The sequence below is a fragment of the Leptodactylus fuscus genome, chromosome 6 (genome assembly GCF_031893055.1).
Source record: "Leptodactylus fuscus isolate aLepFus1 chromosome 6, aLepFus1.hap2, whole genome shotgun sequence".
Lineage (NCBI taxonomy): Eukaryota > Metazoa > Chordata > Amphibia > Anura > Leptodactylidae > Leptodactylus > Leptodactylus fuscus.
Window position 1 is genome coordinate 6,131,469 of NC_134270.1, and position 22,629 is coordinate 6,154,097.

General features: G+C 46.3%; 1 protein-coding gene across 1 annotated transcript in view; it reads left to right on the forward strand.

Moving 5' to 3' along the window:
- LOC142210246 (protoheme IX farnesyltransferase, mitochondrial-like) overlaps positions 1 to 22,629 on the forward strand; it is a 77,973-nt gene that overhangs the window by 53,569 nt on the left and 1,775 nt on the right. Inside the window, exons 5-6 of the mRNA XM_075279281.1 lie at positions 1,481 to 1,551; positions 19,250 to 19,482. Coding sequence (XP_075135382.1) covers positions 1,481 to 1,551; positions 19,250 to 19,482 — 304 coding nt within the window. The remainder of the gene's footprint in view (positions 1 to 1,480; positions 1,552 to 19,249; positions 19,483 to 22,629) is intronic.

Sequence of the window (22,629 nt, forward strand, 5' to 3'; positions counted from 1 at the left end):
TAAAAGACTATGCGGATGACACTCTGCTCTGTTCACACTGGTGTTGTCTCTCCGTTGTTCTGATCCTACGGGGGGACGCGGACCACTAAAGTATCAGTAACACATGGAGTCCAATGGGCCCCACTGACCGTAATGGAGGGCGTGAATGTTGAAAACTGGTTCCAGCCGAGGAGAAAGCCCTCGGTGCAGACGTGAGCGGAGCCTCCAGGTCTTCTAGGAGGATGAAGGAAAACTTGCTCTAGCGCCACCCTTTGGAAGGTGCCAAGATCACGAAACTGCGACCTGCGGATCGTCTTGGCTTTAATCCCAGATCATGTCTCTAGATTTCTAGGAGAACCAGACATTGATTTTTAGGGTTCTCCTTCCCAGAGGTGGCGCTATGGCGAATTTTCATCCTTACCTTATTCTTTCCTATGAGGTGTGTGATACATTGTGTATTCGGCGGTCGTACCATGTTACCTACCTTGTGTACCCCTGTACCCACCCTATCATCCTTCGCCAGGGGTCACACCCGTACGGGCCAGCGTTGGCACGGGACCTGCTTTAGGACGCGCCACCCTCACTTAACCCTTTGATGTGGCGTGTGTGGTGTCATTGTCGCTTTGTGTATCTTTCATGTCGCAGAATGCAGTCCTTTCATTTAGTGCTTGGAGATTAGGCCGGGGTGTAATGAGGGCTTTTATGTCCTTGTGTGTGTACGTTCCTGCGATGGCGGTATACGGCGCGCGGCCACAGGGTTCAAAGCAGAACGTTGTGCTTTCAGATGTAACGTAAGAGACGATTGAAGTCTCTGGCTGTATACAGGTGTGTTATATGGACGGTGTATAGTCACGTTCTATAGGGGATGTTACATGATGTGTCCGGCCTTATATATAACAAGTATACGGGGCTATTGGTGTATGGGACAGGTCTAGAGGGGGGGTTGGGTACTAAGGCTTGTGGTCCGCACCTATACTGCTATATTCGGCTCCCCATGTATTGATATATATACGAGATCAGAGGTTCGGCCATGTTGCCAGTGCAGTGCAGCCGTTCCGTCACTCGCCTCCCTATAAGCGATCGCAGCGGTCGGACGCGTCTATTGTGAGCTCAGGGTGTGTATTAACCCTCGCCGGCCGCTCCTCTGTCATCAGGCCCCTTGTTCTCCGTCTATTTGCGTTACCTTCTTCCTTCGCCTCTTTTTCATGTTGTCTGATCCGGTTCAGCCGCCCGAGGCGTGTAGGATTAAGCGGCGTCATTAGGAGGCAACGCAGCGTTGCGACCACCACACGGGGACAGCGTCTCAGTTTGTTTTGTCTCTTTTGTCCCTCGCGCACCTGTGAAATTGTCTGTGCAAATATTTTGGGAGGTGAAATTGTCCTGTCGAGAAGTGACGTGACCCCTGGCGGTAGCGGTGCGGGAACCTGTAAGAATGTGGTTGTGCGCCGGTCGTTACGTCTACGTCACTCACCTCCTCCTTGTTCTTGTGTTTCGCTTGCAGTTCTTCGAGGTGCCGTTCGATTCCAACATGAACAGGACGAAGAGCCGCCCCCTTGTACGAGGACAGATCAGGTAGGAGCGCTGCACCTGCCCCGTCATCGGAAGCCGGCGCCATTGTCACGCGCAGAGTCTGTTGTCCTAAGCAAACACTTCATCCTGAAAGGCGCTGCAGCTGGAGGAGAGAATATCCGAGGGTGGGAAACGCGTCACAGCCTTGGTATCTACAGTCACGGGGTGGAGCGGCCGTACATGGCAGGTGCCTTCTCAGCGGCCGGGTGACATATAATGGGCCCCTTACATTGTCTTCCATTGCTTTGTATACAGGGTGTAGGAGACCCTATAGACCGTCATGGCAGGGTCACATGGTATATATACTGGGTCTAACCTGTACGTTCCACCTGTCCCTGGTCATCTCCCTCCATGCTGCCCCTCCACCCACTCATCTGAAATCCTCTGTGCTGTTGGGCCCTTGTTCTACAGGGGTTGCAGTCGCCCAAATAACCCAATTGTGCCTTGTGTGACCCTTCCCTTATAGGGAGGCGTGGGCTGCAGACACGCGAGGGTTAATCCTCCTGATCTGGGAGTGTTTGAGGATCGTACCTGTGTGCTGGGGGGGGGGATGAAGCTCTCGCGTCGCTGCCGCCGCCGCTGCGAGACTCATATTTCCTTATTTATTGAGACGAGCTGGACATTCCCGACGCATCGGCCAATGTAAGCACTCCGACGAAAACTGGCAGCCGGGTGGAAAGTTACTGGCAAGTGCGGAGGGATGGCTGCCACATGTCGTGGGTGGTCGGTGCGGCTCCGCTCTCTGCAGGGCCTTCCTTCCTGGTCGGCTGTAATAATACAGGGATCCGCTTATAGACACCGGGGGTGCGTGTATAGGGGACCCCAAATATGTGCCTGGTGTAAAGGGCGACTCTGCCCCAGATACTCCCATCATCCTGAGTCCGTGCGAGAGCGTTACGTCTACTAGTCTATTGTTCTCTGTTATCAGCCACAGCTGGGGGGCCCCCTACAGACCAACACATGTACTGTAACATACATGGTGCAAAGGGGGCGCGCTCGGTGCCTTTTACCCTAATGGATGAGGCTCGTGTCTTAAAGGGGTTTTTCGAAAGTTAAATATTGGTCCCTTACCCTAATGTTCGATGGGGTCTAATACCCGGAACCTCCACAGATCAGCTGGATGAAGAGGCTGCAACACTTGGGACAGGGCTGCGACCTCTTCACCAAGCACAGTGCCGCACCTAGTGGTCGTGCCGGGTATTGCAGCTCAGTCTCATTCATCTGATGACAGGTGATAAAACAATACGGATAGTTCATCAATCCGTAACCTTATTTATTATACTTGTATAGCGCCATCGTATACCGCAGCGCTGTACAGATACAGGATCGCAATCTACATCCCCTTACAAACCGGCGGAACCCCGCACAACACGGGGAGAACATACAAACCCCTTTAAGAAATCTCCCCAAAGTCTCGCGAATAAACTGTATGATCCAGACAGGTGCGACGGCCCGAACCTCGTACACCGCGTAGCCTGCGGCCTGTTTGTACGGCTTGTGGGATTAATGGGATCGTTGTCATTTCTCATTGGGGTTATTTTCGGGGGTTATTCTCACGCGGCGGCTCTGGGGGATGGGACACGACGCTCCAATATTAACAATTAAAAAAAAAACAAATCTGGTTACATTATTGGATCTATCAGCGAAACGCCAAGCTCATTGTCGCCGCGTTGCAGTAATTAGCGGCGGGAGGGGGTACGTTGTAATAAGCAGCCGTGTTACCCGCAGACCCCGGGGCAGTTGTGTTTTTTTTTCCAATCATTTTCAGAGGAGGTGAAGGAGAAAATGGTTGCGTGTAAGATTCTGCCGCTCCTCCAGGCTACGGCCTGTACACGCAACGCTCCGGCGGACGCCGCTCCTCTTAATTACAAGGACTCGACACCCGGGACGGTTATTAGAAATCTCATCAAGGAGAGGAGACGCTGCGTCACCTGCTGCATTGTGGGAAAATAAGGGAAAAAAACCCACCTGACCCCCTCCCCCAGCATCAGTGCAGGACCCCACTCTTTGACTTGCAGCATCGCCCTGCAAACACCAAGGCCCAGTGCACACGGCTGCAGCTTATTGCCAAATATTATCTGCACTTAGAGCCCGGGCAGAGCTTGCACCGCCGTCCATTCATTGCAGTGTATGGATCAGAGAAAAACAGGGACAGCACATAGATACCGACCGATCTGTACACTGTATACAGTCATGTGCATGAAGAGCATCACTGCTAGGCCTACTGTATATACCAATACATGATAATGTGGTTCTTACCGCACCCCTCCCCCAGTGTAGATCGGGTCCTGCACTCACCTCTCTCAGGTCCTGCACTCACCTCTCCCGGGTCCTGCACTCACCTCTCCCGGGTTCTGCACTCGCCTCTCCCAGGTCCTGCACTCGCCTCTCCCGGGTCCTGCACTCGCCTCTCCCGGGTCCTGCACTCGCCTCTCCCGGGTCCTGCACTCGCCTCTCCCGGGTCCTGCACTCGCCTCTCCCGGGTCCTGCACTCGCCTCTCCCGGGTCCTGCACTCGCCTCTCCCGGGTCCTGCACTCGCCTCTCCCGGGTCCTGCACTCGCCTCTCCCGGGTCCTGCACTCGCCTCTCCCGGGTCCTGCACTCGCCTCTCCCGGGTCCTGCACTCGCCTCTCCCGGGTCCTGCACTCGCCTCTCCCGGGTCCTGCACTCGCCTCTCCCGGGTCCTGCACTCGCCTCTCCCGGGTCCTGCACTCGTCTCTCCCGGGTCCTGCACTCGCCTCTCCCGGGTCCTAGACCTGTGTTACATTATGGATCCTCTCCCTTATAACAAGTCGTCTCTGGCACTGCCCTTCACCGTTGGGTCCCCGCACCAGGACTTCCAGCCATACCTGGCCCCATCTCCTGCACTGATACTGAGATTCTTCTTATGTTGCAATTTTTGTTGCAAAAAACATGGAACCTATTTTATATTTTTGCAATTCCCCCCCCCCCTTTTGGAATTGTTCCTTTTCCCTTTGGATAATTGTTGTCCGCGTCATGACGTTGGGGCATGTTTACGTGAGGTCACGACCCTGTTGGGGTCAGCTCTACCTCCTGCAGACTGGCTGACCCCCCCACCCCTCCATTGTGTAATGAATTATCAATCTATCATCTCCCTTGTCGACAGGCCATTGAAAATTCTACAAGTTCCATAAGGCCGTGGCGTAGACACAGACTGACCGCGACAGGGAAAGACTGACTTGTTATAGGGAATCGGGAACATAGGTGGGGGCGCTCTGACCCTCCCCCCAACTCCCGTCCAAAAGATTACATAAGGTGCAAGAATAACCTGCTTACATTGGTTCTAGCCGGGCCAACCATTGGTTTCCCTCTTGCTCCAGTTTACAGTCACGCTTTAGCTTTTGTTCATCCTGATCCTCCTGGTTCATGGAAATAATTCTGCCATTCCAGTGCAGACTGCACTATTTTCTGCATTATATGTCCCCGTCAGTCATTCTTTAGCTTTTGTTCATCCTGATCCTCCTGGTTCATGATTATAATTTGCCATTCCAGTGCAGACTGCACCATTCACTGCATTATATGTCCCCGTCAGTCATTCTTTAGCTTTTGTTCATCCTGATTCTCCTGGTTCATGGATATAATTCTGCCATTCCAGTGCAGACTGCGCCATTTTCTGCATTATATGTCCCCGTCAGTCATTCTTTAGCTTTTGTTCATCCTGATCCTCCTGGTTCATGGATATAATTCTGCCATTCCAGTGCAGACTGCACCATTTTCTGCATTATATGTCCCCGTCAGTCATACTTTAGCTTTTGTTCATCCTGATCCTCCTGGTTCACGGATATAATTCTGCCATTCCAGTGCAGACTGCACCATTTTCTGCATTATATGTCCCCGTCAGTCATTCTTTAGCTTTTGTTCATCTGGATCCTCCTGGTTCATGGATGTAATTCTGCCATTCCATTGCAGACTGCACCATTTTCTGCATTATTTGTCCCCGTCAGTCATTCTTTAGCTTTTGTTCATCCTGATCCTCCTGGTTCATGATTATAATTTGCCATTCCAGTGCAGACTGCACCATTCACTGCATTATATGTCCTCGTCAGTCATACTTTAGCTTTTGTTCATCCTGCTCCTCCTGGTTCATGGATATAATTCTGCCATTCTAGTGCAGACTGCACCATTTTCTGCATTATTTGTCCCCGTCAGTCATTCTTTAGCTTTTGTTCATCCTGATCCTCCTGGTTCATGGATATAATTCTGCCATTCCAGTGCAGACTGCACCATTTTCTGCATTATATCTCCCCGTCAGTCATTCTTTAGCTTTTGTTCATCCTGCTCCTCCTGGTTCATGAATATAATTCTGCCATTCTAGTGCAGACTGCACCATTTTCTGCATTATTTGTCCCCGTCAGTCATTCTTTAGCTTTTGTTCATCCTGATCCTCCTGGTTCATGGATATAATTCTGCCATTCCAGTGCAGACTGCACCATTTTCTGCATTATATCTCCCCGTCAGTCATTCTTTAGCTTTTGTTCATCCTGCTCCTCCTGGTTCATGAATATAATTCTGCCATTCTAGTGCAGACTGCACCATTTTCTGCATTATTTGTCCCCGTCAGTCATTCTTTAGCTTTTGTTCATCCTGATCCTCCTGGTTCATGGATATAATTCTGCCATTCCAGTGCAGACTGCACCATTTTCTGCATTATATCTCCCCGTCAGTCATTCTTTAGCTTTTGTTCATCCTGCTCCTCCTGGTTCATGAATATAATTCTGCCATTCTAGTGCAGACTGCACCATTTTCTGCATTATATGTCCCCGTCAGTCATTCTTTAGCTTTTGTTCATCCTGATCCTCCTGGTTCATGAATATAATTCTGCCATTCCAGTGCAGACTGCACCGTTTTCTGCATTATAAACGTCCCCGTCTCGCTGCGTTCCTGCGACGTGCCGGGTCAGAGGGGGCTCTAAACTTCAATTTAGCAGCGACTCATTTCTGCTGACTGAAAACTAATAAGAAATGCCCTGTTTTCCTAGCGAAATATATATTTCTGACAGGTCACCTTTCACTGGCTGTATATTGAAGTTGGCTGAAGATTATACAAGTAGAAATCCAGGGAGGGGGGCGAGCGGCCAGGGTATAAAATAAGAGCAGCCTCTATATATTTTCTTTGTGACACGCTGTATACGGAGCGGAGCGGGGGCTCGCGCGCTTCTAAATGTCAAGGCTCTCGGAGAGGCGTCGGCGGCATCTCCAGGCGCTCAGGTTGCTGCAGGGGTCTGTTCCGATGACATTCTACACACCGGGGTCCTGGAGGCCCCGCACTAGATCTCAGGTTTTCGTTTCTTGGTCCACCTGCCTTGATTTTTCCGTCTCGTGGTGTAAGGATCACACAGGGATGGCCCGGGGGTGCGCTGGGTCCTCCGCAGTACACCTCGCAGTGGGGTGTGGGGTCCCCATTGTGATCTATGAGACACGCCGTTATGTTACTTTAATGGTTAGACTTTCTCCAGGTTCCATTGTGTGAGATTTAACTCATTGTTTCCAGGGCTGAGCAGGTAATAAATCCTGGGGCCCGGCGCCCTGACATCAGCAAGCCGCCCAGATGGACGGGTACAATGGCAGAGTCATGGTAGATTTGGACTAAAAAGCTTCTCCATCTGCTTGCAAGGAGGGAAAGGAGCAGGGCCATGGCCAGAATAATAACCCCCAATGTGCTCGCTACATAGGAGGTCACAATAATGAGGCCGAAATACCAACACTGACCCCGTCATCTTGTATAGGACATCTTATCTGTAAGGATTGTAGTGCAGGAAGGGGAGATCGCCCCCTGACCGTCATACAGGCCGTGATCCAGCACAACAAGCATTACTCTGGTTATTGTGTACCACTACTCCCATCCTCCACTTGTCGGAGGGTCTTCTAGGAGGCGTCTCAGTCGTTCTCCGTGTTCATTTTAATCATCTGTTTGGCGCTGTCTCTGTAGCATCTGTTTGTCAGTGCTGAGTAGGTGAGAGCTGACAACGCGGAGTCAGGAGTGTGAGCGGTGCCGCTTCATCATACCGGGGACCTCCGCGACAACATGACCGCAGGCTGCGAATGTGGTGTCTGCTACTCTGCACTTACACCTAGGGAGGCTGCTGGAGATTTACATGCGGCCCCCTCCCCAAACCGAGACTTACAGCTTTACATGTACTCATATTATTAGAGATCCCTGTTATCACTAATGAAACTACAGAGCAAAGGAGAAGAAAGGTGCAGTATAATAAGAGACAGAGGATGACACTGATCTCATTAATGTACTGAACATACAAGTATCTGTACAGCTAATAACGGCCACAATTACTATAATACTGCCCCTATGTACAAGAATATAACTACTATAATACTACTCCTATGTACAAGAATATAACTACTATAATACTACTCCTATGTACAAGAATATAACTACTATAATACTGCTCCTATGTACAAGAATATAACTACTATACTACTACTCCTATGTACAAGAATATAACTACTATAATACTACTCCTATGTACAAGAATATAACTACTATAATACTGCTCCTATGTACAAGAATATAGCTACTATAATACTACCTCCTATGTACAAGAATATAACTACTATACTACTACTCCTATGTACAAGAATATAACTACTATAATACTACCTCCTATGTACAAGAATATAACTACTATAATACTACTCCTATGTACAAGAATATAACTACTATAATACTACTCCTATGTACAAGAATATAACTACTATAATACTACTCCTATGTACAAGAATATAACTACTATAATACTGCTCCTATGTACAAGAATATAACTACTATAATACTACTCCTATGTCCAAGAATATAACTACTATAATACTACCTCCTATGTACAAGAATATAACTACTATAATACTACTCCTATGTACAAGAATATAACTACTATAATACTACTCCTATGTACAAGAATATAACTACTATAATACTGCTCCTATGTACAAGAATATAGCTACTATAATACTACCTCCTATGTACAAGAATATAACTACTATAATACTGCTCCTATGTACAAGAATATAACTACTATAATACTGCTCCTATGTACAAGAATATAACTACTATAATACTGCTCCTATGTACAAGAATATAACTACTATAATACTACCTCCTATGTACAAGAATATAACTACTATAATACTACCTCCTATGTACAAGAATATAACTACTATAATACTACTCCTATGTACAAGAATATAACTACTATAATACTACTCCTATGTACAAGAATATAACTACTATAATACTGCCTCCTATGTACAAGAATATAACTACTATAATACTACTCCTATGTACAAGAATATAACGACTATAATACTACCTCCTATGTACAAGAATATAACTACTATAATACTACTCCTATGTACAAGAATATAACTACTATAATACAAACTCCTATGTACAAGAATATAACTACTATAATACTGCCTCCTATGTACAAGAATATAACTACTATAATACTACTCCTATGTACAAGAATATAACTACTATAATACTACTCCTATGTACAAGAATATAACTACTATAATACTACTCCTATGTACAAGAATATAACTACTATAATACTACTCCTATGTACAAGAATATAACTACTATAATACTACTCCTATGTCCAAGAATATAACTACTATAATACTACTCCTATGTACAAGAATATAACTACTATAATACTACTCCTATGTACAAGAATATATCTACTATAATACTACTCCTATGTACAAGAATATATCTACTATAATACTACTCCTATGTACAAGAATATAACTACTATAATACTACTCCTATGTACAAGAATATAACTACTATAATACTACTCCTATGTCCAAGAATATAACTACTATAATACTACTCCTATGTACAAGAATATAACTACTATAATACTACTCCTATGTACAAGAATATATCTACTATAATACTACTCCTATGTACAAGAATATATCTACTATAATACTACTCCTATGTACAAGAATATAAGTACTATAATACTACTCCTATGTACAAGAATATAACTACTATAATACTACCTCCTATGTACAAGAATATAACTACTATAATACTACTCCTATGTACAAGAATATAACTACTATAATACTACTCCTATGTCCAAGAATATAACTACTATAATACTACCTCCTATGTACAAGAATATAACTACTATAATACTGCTCCTATGTACAAGAATATAACTACTATAATACTGCTCCTATGTACAAGAATATAACTACTATAATACTGCTCCTATTTACAAGAATATAACTACTATAATACTACTCCTATGTACAAGAATATAACTACTATAATACTACACCTATGTACAAGAATATAACTACTATAATACTACCTCCTATGTACAAGAATATAACTACTATAATACTACTCCAGTGTACAAGAATATAACTACTATAATACTACTCCTATGTACAAGAATATAACTACTATAATACTACTCCTATATACAAGAATATAACTACTATAATACTACCTCCTATGTACAAGAATATAACTACTATAATACTGCTCCTATGTACAAGAATATAACTACTATAATACTACTCCTATGTACAAGAATATAACTACTATAATACTACTCCTATGTACAAGAATATAACTACTATAATACTGCTCCTATGTACAAGAATATAACTACTATAATACTACCTCCTAAGTACAAGAATATAACTACTATAATACTGCTCCTATGTATAAGAATATAACTACTATAATACTACTCCTATGTACAAGAATATAACTACTATAATACTACTCCTATGTACAAGAATATAACTACTATAATACTGCTCCTATGTACAAGAATATAACTACTATAATACTGCTCCTATGTACAAGAATATAACTACTATAATACTACCTCCTATGTACAAGAATATAACTACTATAATACTGCTCCTATATACAAGAATATAACTACTATAATACTGCCCTATGTACAAGAATATAACTACTATAATACTACTCCTATGTACAAGAATATAACTACTATAATACTACTCCTATATACAAGAATATAACTACTATAATACTACTCCTATGTACAAGATTGTAGCTATAATACCGCCCCCCTACATGGGTTACTTATGAATTCTGTACAGTTTTTTATAAGATAAGTTATTTAGGGCCTTTTTTCAGTAAATGTTTTGGATTTGTGACATATTATGGCGGATTAGGGTCGGGGTCTGTAGCGCAGATACTGCAGGGTATATGGTCCACCATTGGGCGTCTTCTCTCCCCTCACTCAGTTGTGATCTGGTTTTGTATGGACCCCTCTCATCCATAGGAGTAAGAAACCTCTTTCTCATCTATCCTATATATACAGACCCCCTTCGCTGTGCCCCCTGTGACCCCTCCGGACAGCGCTGACCTCCAGTCGGTGACATGCGGCTGCTTAGTTTGTATACAGGGCGGCCGCAGTCGTGGTCAGATCAGGGAGAGATGTATTACTGCCCCAATGGCGAGCAGAGCGATGATCACTCACGGCTGACAACTAATGAGGCTGGTAATTGAGCCCGGGCACCTGGAGCCTTTGAGGATGGGGTGGGGGGAGGGGGTGTATTTTGGTATCTTTACCTCTCCGTAGCTGTAATGTCCCCTTGTCAGATATGTCACTAGTTGGCGGTATGTGAGCAGGTCACAGGTGTGACCTAGGACTAAGGTCGGAGTGGATGCTGATCACTATGCACAATATGTACGTAGTATTTTTAGTGTGACATCATCACCTGCAGCCCTGATACTGTGACACGATTGCCTTAACCCTCTGGTCTCTGTAGTAAGTATTGCCAGCAGCTATATGGTTAGTCGCTGACTATATTGCTGTGTATTGTGTCACCCTGTATGAGAAGCATTTAGCACACAAAAGATGAATCCAGAAGAGCTGACCTCACTCATGGTCTGTTCAGTGCACTACGTGGCGGCTCCGGTTATCATTGCTGTCTCTCTAAGATCATTGCTGATGTCTTTCCTCATTGGAATATTAGGAAACCACTGCCAGACACCTCGAGAGGCGAATCTCCCCCAATATCTGAGAGACTATGGGGCTCCACTTGCAATAATTAGCTTAGGTCAGAATGGAGACGGACGACGCATGGGAGCGAAGAGTCGCACAAAACAAGACTTTACAGAATCACTGCTTCTATAGATTTCATTCTCAGTCTGGAGTTCTCCTTTAACACCTTGTACAAGCTCATGGGGACATATTTACCAATAGGAGTCCTGCACCTTTATGTCTATATCTGCACCGAAATATATGGTGCACAACGTGTGTGAGCAGAAAAATACAACCGGCCCAGCACTTTTCAAAAACGTGACCCTGGAATGGGTGTGGTTTATGAAGGGTGTGGTTTATAATGGGTGTGGTTTATAAAGGGTGTGGTTTATAATGGGTGTGGTGTATAAAGGGTGTGGTTTATAATCAGTTTATAATGGGTGTGGTTTATAAAGGGTGTGCTTTATAAAGGGTGTGGTTTATAAAGGGTGTGGTTTATAGAGGGCGTGGTTTATAATAGGTTTATAATAGGTGTGGCTTATAATAGGTGTAGTTTATAGAGGGTGTGCTTTATAATGGGTGTGGTTTATAGGGGGCGTGGTTTATAATAAGTGGTTTATAGAGGGTGTGCTTTATAATGGGTGTGGTTTATAGGGGGCGTGGTTTATAATAGCTTTATAATGGGTGTGGTTTATAGAGGGTGTGGTTTATAGGGGGCGTGGTTTATGATAAGTGTGGTTTATAGAGGGTGTGCTTTATAATGCGTGTGGTTTATAGAGGGCGTGGTTTAAAGGTTTACAACTCGTTCCTGCATCAGATAAGTGTGAATAAGCTGCAGATCTTCTGGCCCAAAGTCCGTTGTAAAGTTGAATTTGCAATTCAGACACAATTTCGGGACACGGGAAAGGTAGAATTTTTTTTTTTTTTTTGCCATATTGGATGATTAATGCAGAATTTTGTTGGGGATTTCTGAAGGTCTATAAAGGTCCCTTCCCCTGGGACATTTCACTTGGTCGTGTGTAGGAGGCCCGGGCCCGTGCAGTGTTTGCCATTACTTTGCTATGTGATGTGTCCGGGCTCCGTCAGACATGTTGGGTCACTCTTCGCCCTCCAGCGGCTCTGACACGTTTACGTCCCTCTTCTTGCCCCGTAGGGTTGGGGTTGGATGTCTGACGTATGGATCGGTCATGGCTGCCAGTAATGGGGGGTCACGACTCTCTGACCAGTCTCCGTCCCTTGCGAAGAGTTTCCCTGGGATATCTTTGCTCCCTGTAGCCGCTGATTTAGATTTCGGAGTGTCCTGCGCTCCTTCCCTTCTGCGGGTGATCGATGTCGGGGGTTTAATGAAGCCGTTAAGGTCCCGGCAGGAGATAAGCGGAAATCATGGTCCTGTCTAATCCGGGGTGATATAGAAGCGGCGTCTGACGGTGGAATTAGCGCCGATAACATCTCCTCATTGCATGTAAACTTTGTGATTAATATGAGCCCTGACCTCGGCGGCGTCTTGTCGTGTTGCCGGGGCTCCGCCCCCTTCCGCCATTACTCTTGTAATTAGATATATACATATCGACCTGAGAGTCGCCAAGATATCTCTAATTAAAATGGAAATTGGATTGAACGCCGCGGTTTATCATTTTTGCCCCCTTCCCCCCCCCCCGTTGCCGTTAAACACCCGTACACAAGACTAATAAAGCTTTGGCCGCTCACATCAATTTTCCGGTAACTTCATTAAATGGCGGCGCAGATAACGGGAAATACTGCAGAGGAATCTCATTCCTACACACAATGAGATTGGCGCAGGAGGCGCCGGAGAGATCTGCAGAAGCCGAGCTCAATAATGTGACTAGTGATGCAGGAAATGTCTCCCGCTATCCCATAACTCTATTACGGACGCTGATGGCGGCGGCGCGGACGGCGTGTTACATAGGAGTGGAGTGTAGCTGCTAGAGCCCCCCCCAGACCCTGCAGGACCCCCTGGTTATAGGGCTACACACTATGGCAGCGAGGGATCTGCATTATGTAGAAGTAGCAGAGGTGCCCAGCAGCGCAGAGGGTTTGCAGCAGTTTCACTTTTCGCTCCACGCTCGCTTTCGTGCGGAAGCCACACAGACCCCATTATCATGTTTTGGGGTTCGCGGGTTTCCTTAGGTAACTGCTTTTTTGTGCAGATAGTTTTCCATTCGGGGGGTCCCCAAGTGGAGTCCCACAACGGAAATCGGGACGCAAATGTGAAGCGGACCTTCGTGTCATCCACTGTTACTGTTACAACATGTCTGCACAGTGTAAAGTGTTACAGTTCTCTGCACAGTACCACTTCTCCTGGCTGTATCTTTTGCAGTTCTCTGCACAGTACCACTTCTCCTGGCTGTATCTTTTGCAGTTCTGAGCACAGTACCACTTCTCCTTGCTGCATGTTTTGCAGTTCTGTGCACAGTACCACTTCTCCTTGCTGAGTGTTTTGCAGTTCTCTGCACAGTACCACTTCTCCTTGCTGCATGTTTTTGAAGTTCTGTGCACAGTACCACTTCTCCTTGCTGCATGTTTTTGAAGTTCTGTGCACAGTACCACTTCTCCTTGCTGTGTGTTTTGCAGTTCTGTGCATAGTACCACTTCTCCTTGCTGCGTGTTTTGCAGTTCTCTGCACAGTACCACTTCTCTTTGCTGTGTGTTTTGCAGTTCTGTGCACAGTACCACTTCTCCTTGCGTTTTTTTGCCGTTCTGAGCACAGTACCACTTCTCCTTGCTGTGTGTTTTGCAGTTCTCTGCACAGTACCACTTCTCCTGGCTGCGTGTTTTTGCAGTTCTGAGCACAGTACCACTTCTCCTTGCTGTATGTTTTGCAGTTCTGAGCACAGTACCACTTTTCCTTGCTGCATGTTTTTGCAGTTCTGATCACAGTACCACTTCTCCTTGCTGTATGTTTTGCAGTTCTGAGCACAGTACCACTTTTCCTTGCTGCATGTTTTTGCAGTTCTGAGCACAGTACCACTTCTCCTTGCTGAGTGCTTTGCAGTTCTGATCACAGTACCACTTCTCCTTGCTGTGTGTTTTGCAGTTCTCTGCACAGTACCACTTCTCCTGGCTGCATGTTTTTGCAGTTCTGAGCACAGTACCACTTCTCCTTGCTGCGTGTTTTTGCAGTTCTCTGCACAGTACCACTTCTCTTTGCTGTATGCTTTGCAGTTCTGAGCACAGTACCACTTCTCCTTGCTGAGTGCTTTGCAGTTCTGTGCACAGTACCACTTCTCTTTGCTGTATGTTTTGCAGTTCTGATCACAGTACCACTTCTCCTTGCTGTATCTTTTGCAGTTCTGAGCACAGTACCACTTCTCCTGGCTGTATCTTTTGCAGTTCTGAGCACAGTACCACTTCTCCTTGCTGTATCTTTTGCAGTTCTGTGCACAGTACCACTTCTCCTTGCTGAGTGTTTTGCAGTTCTGAGCACAGTACCACTTCTCCTTGCTGTATGTTTTGCAGTTCTGTACACAGTACCACTTCTCCTTGCTGTATCTTTTGCAGTTCTACACACAGTACCACTTCTCCTTGCTGTATCTTTTGCAGTTCTGTACACAGTACCACTTCTCCTTGCTGTATCTTTTGCAGTTCTACACACAGTACCACTTCTCCTTGCTGTATCTTTTGCAGTTCTGTGCACAGTACCACTTCTCCTTGCTGTATCTTTTGCAGTTCTGTGCACAGTACCACTTCTCCTTGCTGAGTGTTTTGCAGTTCTGTGCACAGTACCACTTCTCCTGGCTGCATGTTTTTGCAGTTCTCTGCACAGTACCACTTCTCCTTGCGTTTTTTTGCCGTTCTGAGCACAGTACCACTTCTCCTTGCTGTGTGTTTTGCAGTTCTCTGCACAGTACCACTTCTCCTGGCTGCGTGTTTTTGCAGTTCTGAGCACAGTACCACTTCTCCTTGCTGTATGTTTTGCAGTTCTGAGCACAGTACCACTTTTCCTTGCTGCATGTTTTTGCAGTTCTGAGCACAGTACCACTTCTCCTTTGCTGCGTGTTTTGCAGTTCTCTGCACAGTACCACTTCTCCTGGCTGCATGTTTTTGCAGTTCTGAGCACAGTACCACTTCTCCTTGCTGCGTGTTTTTGCAGTTCTCTGCACAGTACCACTTCTCTTTGCTGTATGCTTTGCAGTTCTGAGCACAGTACCACTTCTCCTTGCTGAGTGCTTTGCAGTTCTGTGCACAGTACCACTTCTCCTTGCTGTATGCTTTGCAGTTCTGAGCACAGTACCACTTCTCCTTGCTGAGTGCTTTGCAGTTCTGTGCACAGTACCACTTCTCCTTGCTGAGTGCTTTGCAGTTCTGTGCACAGTACCACTTCTCCTTGCTGTATGTTTTGCAGTTCTGTGCACAGTACCACTTCTCCTTGCTGTATCTTTTGCAGTTCTACACACAGTACCACTTCTCCTTGCTGTATCTTTTGCAGTTCTGTGCACAGTACCACTTCTCCTTGCTGAGTGTTTTGCAGTTCTGAGCACAGTACCACTTCTCCTTGCTGTATGTTTTGCAGTTCTGTACACAGTACCACTTCTCCTTGCTGTATCTTTTGCAGTTCTACACACAGTACCACTTCTCCTTGCTGTATCTTTTGCAGTTCTGAGCACAGTACCACTTCTCCTTGCTGTATCTTTTGCAGTTCTGTGCACAGTACCACTTCTCCTTGCTGAGTGTTTTGCAGTTCTGTGCACAGTACCACTTCTCCTGGCTGTATGTTTTGCAGTTCTGTACACAGTACCACTTCTCCTTGCTGTATCTTTTGCAGTTCTACACACAGTACCACTTCTCCTTCCTGCGTGTTTTGCAGTTCTGTGCACAGTACCACTTCTCCTTGCTGAGTGTTTTGCAGTTCTGTGCACAGTACCACTTCTCTTTGCTGTATCTTTTTCAGTTCTGTGCACAGTACCTCTTCTCCTTGCTGTGTGTTTTTCAGTTCTGTGCACAGTACCACTTCTCCTTGCTGTATCTTTTTCAGTTCTGTGCACAGTACCACTTCTCCTGGCTGTATCTTTTGCAGTTCTGAGCACAGTACCACTTCTCCTGGCTGTATCTTTTGCAGTTCTACACACAGTACCACTTCTCCTTGCTGCTTGTTTTGCAGTTCTACACACAGTACCACTTCTCCTTGCTGTATCTTTTTCAGTTCTGTGCACAGTACCTCTTCTCCTTGCTGTGTGTTTTTCAGTTCTGTGCACAGTACCACTTCTCCTTGCTGAGTGTTTTTCAGTTCTGTGCACAGTACCACTTCTCCTTGCTGCTTGTTTTGCAGTTCTACACACAGTACCACTTCTCCTTGCTGTATCTTTTTCAGTTCTGTGCACAGTACCTCTTCTCCTTGCTGTGTGTTTTTCAGTTCTGTGCACAGTACCACTTCTCCTTGCTGAGTGTTTTGCAGTTCTGTGCACAGTACCACTTCTCCTTGCTGTGTGTTTTTGCAGTTCTGAGCACAGTACCACTTCTCCTTGCTGCTTGTTTTGCAGTTCTACACACAGTACCACTTCTCCTTGCTGTATCTTTTTCAGTTCTACACACAGTACCACTTCTCCTTGCTGAGTGTTTTGCAGTTCTGAGCACAGTACCACTTCTCCTTGCTGTGTGTTTTGCAGTTCTGTGCACAGTACCACTTCTCCTTGCTGTATCTTTTTCAGTTCTGTGCACAGTACCTCTTCTCCTTGCTGTGTGTTTTTCAGTTCTGTGCACAGTACCACTTCTCCTGGCTGTATCTTTTGCAGTTCTGTGCACAGTACCACTTCTCCTGGCTGTATCTTTTGCAGTTCTACACACAGTACCACTTCTCCTTCCTGCGTGTTTTGCAGTTCTGAGCACAGTACCACTTCTCCTTGCTGTATGTTTTGCAGTTCTGTACACAGTACCACTTCTCCTTGCTGCTTGTTTTGCAGTTCTACACACAGTACCACTTCTCCTTGCTGTATGCTTTGCAGTTCTGAGCACAGTACCACTTCTCCTTGCTGAGTGCTTTGCAGTTCTGTGCACAGTACCACTTCTCCTTGCTGAGTGCTTTGCAGTTCTGTGCACAGTACCACTTCTCCTTGCTGCTTGTTTTGCAGTTCTACACACAGTACCACTTCTCCTTGCTGAGTGCTTTGCAGTTCTGTGCACAGTACCACTTCTCCTTGCTGCTTGTTTTTCAGTTCTGTGCACAGTACCACTTCTCCTTGCTGTATCTTTTTCAGTTCTGTGCACAGTACCACTTCTCCTTGCTGTATCTTTTTCAGTTCTGTGCACAGTACCACTTCTCCTTGCTGTATCTTTTTCAGTTCTGTGCACAGTACCACTTCTCCTTGCTGTATCTTTTTCAGTTCTGTGCACAGTACCACTTCTCCTTGCTGTATCTTTTTCAGTTCTGTGCACAGTACCACTTCTCCTTGCTGTATCTTTTTCAGTTCTGTGCACAGTACCACTTCTCCTTGCTGTATCTTTTTCAGTTCTGTGCACAGTACCTCTTCTCCTTGCTGTGTGTTTTGCAGTTCTCTGCACAGTACCACTTCTCCTTGCTGAGTGCTTTCCTTATGGAGTATTTGCTCAGTACAACCTCTCACTTCTGTCCTGTGCTTTGGAGGCGGCTGACATCTCTCCATCATACTTAGATTCTTGCCCGGTCCTTGGGTCAGTCCCAGTATTTTCCTCCTGAGATGTTATATCACGTCTTGCTTGGTCGTCCATGTTCTTGTTTTCCCGTCACCTCTGCACAGCACTTGTCTGCCGCCTTCCTGCGCTGATATTTTGCCATGTTCACTGGTGACGCCATTAATGATATGAAGTTATTATCGCCGGATATTCTATATCGTCAGGACAGTTGTACATGGCTCAGTATAATGTCAGTATTATCAGAGTTCAGCTCTGCAGTATTACACATATAGTAACTTGCCCGGGCTCTGCCCTCCGAGGTGACCAATCTAATTGCCAGGTAGTGAGGTGAGAGCCGCTGCCATTGCTGCAGGAATCCGTCAGACTGGAATGGAGTAACATTTAATCTGTGCGGAGAGCAGGTGCTACATTAAAGGTGCCTCGGAGCCCGGGGCCAACTCCTTATGTTACAGGTCATAGTTCAGACGCGCTGCAGCTCCAACACTTCACATCCAATAAGATGACTCCATCTCTAAGCAAACGCTTGGAAGAACCAGGTGAAAACCGCTGTGTGTGTGGAATAGCAGAACGTTTCCGAGGTCTGCGGTAGATATATCTGCACCATGTTCATTGTCCAGGTGCAATTTCCACTTGTACTGGGAGTAACTACCTTGGATTCTGTCTGGCAACATATACAAATGTAGCAGAGGTGACACGACTGTCCGCAGTCTGATAGAATCAGAGAAGACAACAAAAAAAAATAGACTTCATTGTCTTCTGTGATATCCGCTGCAGAATGTCGGGTTAGCTTTGCTATGTGTGTCCGACATATTACACAAGCCGCTGGATATGGCAGTAACGGGATTTCTATCCTGGGGTTCCTTGTAGTGTCCTCGGCATCAGGGGCTTGTAATGGATCAGAGGAATCCTGTGCGGGGCCGATGTGTCCTGGACCCCTGCGCCTCTCATACATGTGTATAGGGTGATCCTGCACGGCCTAAATCTACAGTAAGACTTTGCTGTGTTATTATTATCTGTTCCTGTATGGATGTATAATGTCTCCTTTCTCTGCAGCCCCCTCGTCGCCGTCTCCTTTGCTGCCGCCTGCGCTATTCCCGGGATCACCTTGCTGACTCTTGCCGTGAACCCGCTGACCGGAGCCCTCGGTGCGTTCAACATCTTCCTATACACCTGCTGTTATACTCCAATGAAGAGGCTCAGTATCACCAACACCTGGGTGGGATCTGTAGTGGGCGCTATCCCACCAATCATGGGATGGACCGCAGCCACCGGCAGCCTGGACGCAGGTGAGTGATGTCATCGTGCAGGTTTGTGATGTCACAGGGTAGGACGTTATCTGAGCTGCTCGGTTTCATCCTTTCCTGATATCCTCTGCGTATTATATAACGGGATTAATCGGCTTATTTGCTGCCAGTAAAGCAGTGACTGGGCATGCTGGGAGTTGTAGTCCTACGACAGTTGTAGAGACGCTAGCTTCAGGATGATCCTGCGCAAACATGACAGCGGTCGCCCATACTAGTAATTATCATTACCGCCCCTCTCCAGTAGCTGCCCCCCCCCCATCGGCCGCCTCCTCGAGTTGCTCTTCTCAAGGGACTAATTGGTCGACTACTAATTTCCGAGGAATGGCGTGAATTGTTTAGAGCGACAGCCGGGATCGTCCTCATATCAGACATATATAATAGTCAGCAGCCCCCTCCCCACATCTCCCCTGCCTGTGTCACATCTCTCTGACTGCACCTTCCCTCCTAATCAGAGCGCAGAGGTCTCCGGGCACCTTAATCAGTGGGCATTGTGTGCCCGGGTCCCCCGTCCTGCCTCCTGTCAATAGCTCAACAGACTGAATGCAGCTCTTCATGGTAATAGAGGGAGGGCAGAATCTGCATCAGGGAACGGACATGGGCGAGTAACGACGAATACCAGATGTAATACAGTATAGCGACTGTATAGTGTACAGGACCAGGACTGTATAGTGACTGTATAGTGTACAGGACCATCACTGTATAGCGACTGTATAGTGTACAGGACCAGGACTGTATAGTGACTGTATAGTGTACAGGATCAGGACTGTATAGTGACTGTATAGTGTACAGGACCAGGACTGTATAGTGACTGTATAGTGTACAGGACCATCACTGTATAGTGACTGTATATTGTACAGGATCAGGACTGTATAGTGACAGTATAGTGTACAGGATCAGGACTGTATAGTGACTGTATAGTGTACAGGACCAGGACTGTATAGTGACTGTATAGTGTACAGGATCAGGACTGTATAGTGACAGTATAGTGTACAGGATCAGGACTGTATAGTGACAGTATAGTGTACAGGATCAGGACTGTATAGTGACTGTATAGTGTACAGGACCAGGACTGTATAGTGACTGTATAGTGTACAGGACCAGGACTGTATAGTGTAAAGAATCAGGACTGTATAGTGACTGTATAGTGTACAGGACCAGGACAGTATAGTGACTGTATAGTGTACAGGACCAGGACTGTATAGTGTACAGGACTGTATAGTGACTATATAGTGTACAGGACCAGGACTGTATAGTGACTATATAGTGTACAGGACCAGGACTGTATAGTGACTGTATAGTGTACAGGATCAGGACTGTATAGTGACTGTATAGTGTACAGGACCAGGACTGTATAGTGACTGTATAATGTACAGGATCAGGACTGTATAGTGACTGTATAGTGTACAGGACCAGGACTGTATAGTGAACAGGACCAGGACTGTATAGTGTACAGGTTCAGGACTGTATAGTGACTGTATAGTGTACAGGATCAGGACTGTATAGTGTTCATCCCATGGCGTTTCTATCCTCCATACATCCCCCTGCCTGATCGTAGACTTGGATTGGACATTTGCCCTGTTCTTTAGATGGTGAAGGGGCTTATTTTGGTAGCATATTTTGTGTATAATGCCCCTGACCACCGTATAGTATATATGTATTAGGTGCAGCATACCCTACAGCATCAATGGAGGTGATCACTTGGCCGTCTCTAGATCTTGGGTTCCCTTCACCAGGAGATGATCGGCCGTGTCCCAGAGATCAGCAGTCACCGCCTGTCTCTGTCTTGTACCAGCGTAAATGCACAACAACCGCTCAATTCACACCGAGTGCCCCATCTCCTCGCAACCAGAGCATGGACCACCCCCGATTAGACTCTTACCCATTATCCCTTGTATATCTGAGTCCTGCTCCTGTGTCCAGATTTGAAGAGCCTCAACTGTCACCTTAAATCTCTGCAGTCTAATGGGGCTCCACATAAAATCCTGTAAAACTGATCTATAAGCAGGAAATCACGTCCGTTCCCTGGATTTGTGTGCTGAACCTTTTCTGCACCCCACAGGATCATATACCGCCGCCGTGCTCGGTCACATCCATCTCTCCCCCACCTTTCCAAGTGACACTTTAAAACACTGAGCTGTCACTCTCAGGCAGCGCCTCGTAGCTGTCACCCCTCTTCTAAACACTGACGTGATGCCGGGGACCCTTAGTGGCGGGGCCCTTCCTGTGGGGTTACTTTGATTTGTTTAGGTAACAAAGAAACAAACATCCTCGGCCCGATGACTGATGGTGCCCCACGTCGTATCATTTATTTTCTCAGCTCTCCGCGGCGGTCGGGCCCGGCCCTGTGTTTACTTGCAGCGACGTTCGAGGCCTCTTCTAGAGACTGTTTAAATAACATGTTGTGAGCGGCGTGCCCTCGGGCTGGGACTGTATTAATTAGACTCGCAGTCTGAAGTCAAGGGGTAAAATGAATTGTGCTGCCAACGGAAGAAGAGATCTATTGTTCTGGTCATGGACATTTCCATATGTTGTAAGCAGTTGCGCTGATATGAATTTTATAAGGCTCATGGTGGCTGCACAAGACCTGGTACAACGGGTGTGGGTAAGATGCCAGGAACTGGGGAAAGGGGTCTTGGATCATTGCAATTAATTAATATTCTATGTGGCAACTTAATATCAAGGTTCTTGGGTACTGCCAGGGTCAGAGACGTAGACACGTTCTCCCAGGGTCAGAGATGTAAACGCGTTCTCCCAGGGTCAGAGATGTAGACGCGTTTTCCCAGGGATGTAGACACGTTGTCCCAGGGATGTAGACACATTGTCCCAGGGATCTAGACGCGTTCTCCCAGGCCCAATGATCTTCCAGGGTGAGAGACGTAGAAGAGTTCTTCCAGTGTAAGGGACGTAGATGCGTTCTCCCAGGCCCAACGATCTAGACGAGTTCTCCCAGGCCCAACGATCTAGACGAGTTCTCCCAGGCCCAACTACCTAGACGCGTTCTCCCAGGCCCAACAATTTAGACACAATCTCCCAGGGTCCGAGATGTAGACGCGTTGTCCCAGGGATGTAGACGCATTGTCCCAGGCCCAACGATCTAGACACGTTCTCCCAGGTCCAACGATCTAGATG